The 4,951-nt window shown below is 56.6% G+C and overlaps 1 protein-coding gene across 1 annotated transcript in view; it reads left to right on the top strand.

Moving 5' to 3' along the window:
* NKD2 (naked cuticle homolog 2 (Drosophila)) overlaps positions 1-672 on the top strand; it is a gene marked incomplete at its 5' end in the record, with an annotated part of 26,266 nt that extends 25,594 nt beyond the window's left edge. Inside the window, one exon of the mRNA XM_011953148.1 lies at positions 568-672. Coding sequence (XP_011808538.1) covers positions 568-672 — 105 coding nt within the window. The remainder of the gene's footprint in view (positions 1-567) is intronic.
* Between the last annotated feature and the right edge of the window lie 4,279 nt (positions 673-4,951).

Genomic DNA, 4,951 nt, shown 5'->3' with positions numbered 1-4,951 from the left:
CCTGGCTTGTGCATCGTGAAGTCAGAGGGGACAGGGCTGGGGGGAAGCAGCTTGTGCTTAGCAGGGAGCATCCGCGGCTGCACTAGGGAGAAGGCAGCAGCGCTAGAAAGAGAAGTGCCAGAGTGGGGAGCCCAGACCAGCGAGGAGGGACCACAGGGCACAGGGAGCCCTGACGAGCGAGGAGGGGCCACAGGGCACAGGGAGCCCTGACGAGCGAGGAGGGGCCACAGGGCAGCATGCGGCAGTGGAGGTAGCCCCTGGTCCCGGAGCCACAGCAGCTCGGGTGGATGCAGGACACAGTCAAGGCGGGGAGGGCCGGGGCGACAGATGCTGGGGAGAGGCAGAGGCTCGCGCTTGGTGCGGCCCAGAACACGGGGACTTGAACATTCACTGTCCCAACACTCACGGGGCGGCTTCTGTGACGTGTCGGCTTTGGAGAAAAGTGTGTCCTCCTGCAAGGATCAGGAGAGGGTTGCAGACCAGAAGGACGTCCCAGGACCCAGTGGGCCCGTGCCAACATTTCTGAGTCTTGCAGCCTGCAGGGGTCCACGTGGTTACCCCGAACAGGAACGTGTGGGCGCTTTCCGGGATCTGGCAAGCCTGCACAGCAGTTTTGCGTTTACATTCCTTGTTCTGTTTTTAAGGATAAAGCAAATTGATGCCAACTGGTGACAGATGTTTTTCAGGCCTAATAAATATATCTGCATTTTGTACCATGCCACACCTTGTATTAAAACAAGCTTTTCAGAGAGAGAGGGTCGGTGCTGTGGTCAGTCAGTCCCCTCCGCCAGCCTGTGGCTGAAGGCCTGGAGAGCAGGCTGCCTGCGCGGGGCTCTGGGAGGAAGTGCGCCTGTTCGTCTCGGCTTAGAGGACGGTAAATCTACATGCACACACACAACTCCATAATTATCGGTAGGCTTTTTTGTTTTTCCATTTTACTGCTCTAGGAAAACCCTGAAGTTCAGTTCATGGTAACAGGAACACGAGGCTGCGTGAACCCAGAGTGGAGAGAAGCTGGGCTCTGTGTGAACAGGAATCTGTGGAGAAGCCACGGCCTTTGCCAGCTTATTTTCTACTTCTCTGTGGACAATGTGCCCTGCTCCTGGGTGTTTACAGACCCCTCGGGACTGCCCAGTGGTGTCTCCTGTGAGCACAGGGAGGGATTTTCGGGGTTCCTGAGGCCAGAGCATCACAGCATTTCCAGGCACTTCTGAGCCCCTGGAGGCACTGCCTGGCCTGGTGCCTGGCAGCCCCCGGTTTGGCGATGACTGCATCTCTCACGTGGCACTTGCTTTGGGGATGACACGCGAAGAAGTTCCATCTGGGGGTGCAGTGATGTCACACGTGGCCTCACGCTGAGGGGACCTTGTTTGTTTAGTCCCGGGGGACCTATCAGACCCCCCCCCCCAAGTGACATCGCCGACTGAAGATCCCTGCACACCCTTTGGGCCAGGCTCAGCCAACCGACTGGGGAGGAGGGAGGCTCTGCCAGGCCTGCGCTTCAGCCTGCTTCGCCTCTAGACCTTGGTGTTAAAAACGAAAACTGTCAGTGCAGACGAAACTTCAGCAAACACGAGACAGGAGCAAAGTTGCTCTGGTCTGGTGCTCAAAGAGCCCCGGAAACAGGCGCTGACACCACTGCCAACCCCAGCTGCTGGGGCCTGCCTCACCCAGCAGGGCCCTTGGTGCCTCAGGGTGCCACACTTGAGCCTGAACGAGGTAAGGGGAATGGACAGGGCTTGGGTGTGTGTCCCCTCGAAGTCTCATGTTGAGATGTGATCTGCAGTGTTGGGTGGGGCCTGTGGGAGGGGTTTGAGCCACGGAGGTGGATCCCCGGCAAATGGCTTGGCGCCCTCGCCATGGTGACGAGTGAGCGCTCATTCTGAGTTCGTGGGAGATCAGGTTCTTTAGAGCAAGGGCCCCCAACCCCCAGGCTGTGGATTGCTACCGGTGTGTGGCCTGTTAGGAACGGGCCGCACAGCAGGAGGTGAGTGGTGGTGAGCGAGCATGACGGCCTGAGCTCCGCCTCCTGTTAGATCAGTAGGGGGATTAGGTCCTCATGGGCACTCGAACCCTGCTGTGAACTGCGCATACGAGGGATCTAGGTTGTGTGCTCCTTATGACAATCTAATGCCTGATGATCGGAAGTGGACGTTTCATCCTGAAACCATCCCCCGACCCCGTCTGTGGAAAACTTGTCTTCCACAAAACCAGTCCCTGGTGCCAAGAAGGCTGGGGACTGCTGGGTTAAAGGAACTGGCACCTCCCCCTCTCTCTTCAGCTCTTACCATGTGACATGCCTGCCCCTCCTTTGCCTTCTGCCTTGAGTGGAAGCTTCCTGAGGTCTCCCCAGAAGCTGAGCAGATGCAGGCACCGTGCTTGTACATCCTGCACAACGGGCAGCCAAATAAACCTCTTTTCTTTATAAATACCCGGGTGCCAGGTATTCCTTTATAGCAATGCAAAACAGACTAACACAAGAACCACAACCCCTCCAAAAAAAAAACCCTACAGAAAACACACATGCACAGAAAGTGATCCAGTGCTGAATGGGTGTCATTCATTAAACACCCACGTGTAAAGATTGGTGTGTCTCGTCAGTTATGCTGCAGCAGCTTGGCCTGGGCGAATTGTGTGTGTGAAGCTGTTGGGTACCATGTCCAGCAGGCCTGGCACGTGACGGATAGGAAGGGACACGGCACAGGATGGCATCGGGTCCCGTTCTGGCTCCTGGGTCACACCCGTCGGGGGCGTGGGTGTCCCCAGAAGGAAGGCCGTGCATCGCTGCAGGCGAGACAGAGGTGGAGGCTCCTCCGAGGACTCCCGGCACACAGCCTGCTCCTGGGGCAGCTCTACCTGCCGTTTGGCCAGGTCTTCCCCACCATGCTGGCGCCAGGAAGGCTTCGCTGCAGGAGACCAGGTGACAGAGGTGACACAAGGACAGAGGCCTGTGTCACAGAAACCAAGAGCTTTGTTCTTTCTTATGTGAGTGTAGACTTTGACTACTGGATGATCTTGTAGCTGAACCAGCCTGTATCTGAATGAGTGGGAGTGACTTGGTGTAAATTAGTGAGTGAATGGGTGAAGGATGAGTGGGTGAGTTAGGGAATAAATGAATGAATGGGTGAATAAGTGAATGGAACAGTGACTGAGTTTGTGAATGACAGTGATGAGTGAGGGGCTGAGGGGTAAATGAGTACATGAGTAGGCGAATGAATGGGTGGGTGACAGTGAGTGGTGAGTGGGTGAATGAATGGGTGAGGCGGGGCACGGGTGGATGAGCAGGTAAGTGAATTAGTGTGCGATGAGTGGGTGAACGAGTGGGTGAGGGAACGAGGGAATGAGTGGGTGAGTTAGCATGTGAACGAGCGGGTGACTGCTCTAGCCGAGTTCTTGCTCCTTGGGAAGCACCCACTGAGGCAAGGAGGCAGCCTGGTTTTCGGGGTCCCGGGAAAGAGGACACCTCGGGGTCTCTGACTGGGCCCTGGTCCCAGACGTGTGGGTATCAGTGGGTCCTCAAACCTCCCTGCTGGAATTTGTGAGCACGTGGCCCTCAGGACAGCAGGCCCACCCCCAGCTGGCTGCTTCTGTGCTCCAGGTCCCGGGTGTGGATTCCTGGGTGCAGCCAGCACTCACCCCTCAGGGGTCTGAGGACGACGCTGCTCTCACAGTCACTCTCCTGTGGCCTGAGAGCCAGAGCAGGACCTGCCACCCTCCCGTGCCATGTCCCTTCCTGTCCACCATGTGTCAGGCCCTCTGGAGACGGTGCCCAACGGCTTCACACACGATTCACCCTTTGACACACACGAGGCAGTGTTCCGGCACGTTCAGTCACATAAGCTTCACCAGAGCCATTTCAGAACATTTTCACCCCAAAAAGAAATCCATACCCCATGAGCAGCCTCCCCCCATCCCCCATCTCCCCCCATTCCCTTGGCCCACCTCCGGCACCTGTCAGTGCACGCCCTGCCTCCGTGCCTGGCCCGCTCTGGCATTTCGCATTAAGTGGAGTCCCACAGCGTGAGACCCCGTGTCCAGCTTCCTCCCGAGCAAGAGGCTTCCAAGCTTGGCTCCTGGTTCTAGCTGGGTGAGGCCCGCAGCAGGCACAGCCTGCATGGACTCAGCATGTTCTCAGACCGCATCCAGTTTGGCTGCTGTGAACCTGTGTGCCTGAGGCCGTGCCACACATCAGGAGTGGACCTGCCGGGGAAGGGGCAGCTCTGTGTCTCGCGCTTTCAGGAACCACAGGCCCTTCCCATGTGGCTGTAACCCCGCAAGAGGGGTCCGATTCTGCACGTCCTCACCGTGATTCTCCACTGTTTTGGCTGTGGCCAATCATAGACGTGAGGTGGCATTTCACCGCGTGTTAGAACGTGCTGTCCCCACTCAGGTGAACTCTCTGGTGCCTCCATCCTTATATAAATTATAAACCAAATGACTGGGCACGGTGGCTCACACCTGTAATCCCAGCACTTTAGGAGGCTGAAGCGGGCAGATCACTTGAGGTCAAGAGTTCGAGACCAGCCTGGCCAACATGGTGAAATCCCATCTCTACTAATATACAAAAATTAGCTGGGTGTGGTGGTGCATGCCTGTGATCCCAGCTATTCGAGAGGCTGAGGCAGGAAAATAGCTTGAACCCGGGAGGCAGAGGTTCCAGTGAGCTGAGATGGCGCCACTGCACCCCAGCCTGGGCAACAGAGACTGTCTCAAAAATGAATACATAGATGGGGTCATTTTAACACACAGCACTAGGAAGTTGGGGTAAGGTCAGTTCCAAGCCAATGACATGATTTGGAAGCCCTCGTCTGATTCATATGGTCACTCTCCAACCACCTGGTTGGCTGTGGCTGGTCAGCCCTGACGCTCCTGCTAGAGAAGGGGTGGCTAGTACATTTTCTCCAGTTGTCTAACGTTTATGCTGAATGAGACTCGAGATTCTTCAACGTAC

Source organism: Colobus angolensis, unplaced genomic scaffold, assembly GCF_000951035.1.
Source record: "Colobus angolensis palliatus isolate OR3802 unplaced genomic scaffold, Cang.pa_1.0 Scaffold358, whole genome shotgun sequence".
NCBI lineage: Eukaryota > Metazoa > Chordata > Mammalia > Primates > Cercopithecidae > Colobus > Colobus angolensis.
The sequence above is the reverse complement of the archived record's forward strand: the minus strand, read 5'-3'. Positions and strand labels throughout refer to the sequence as shown.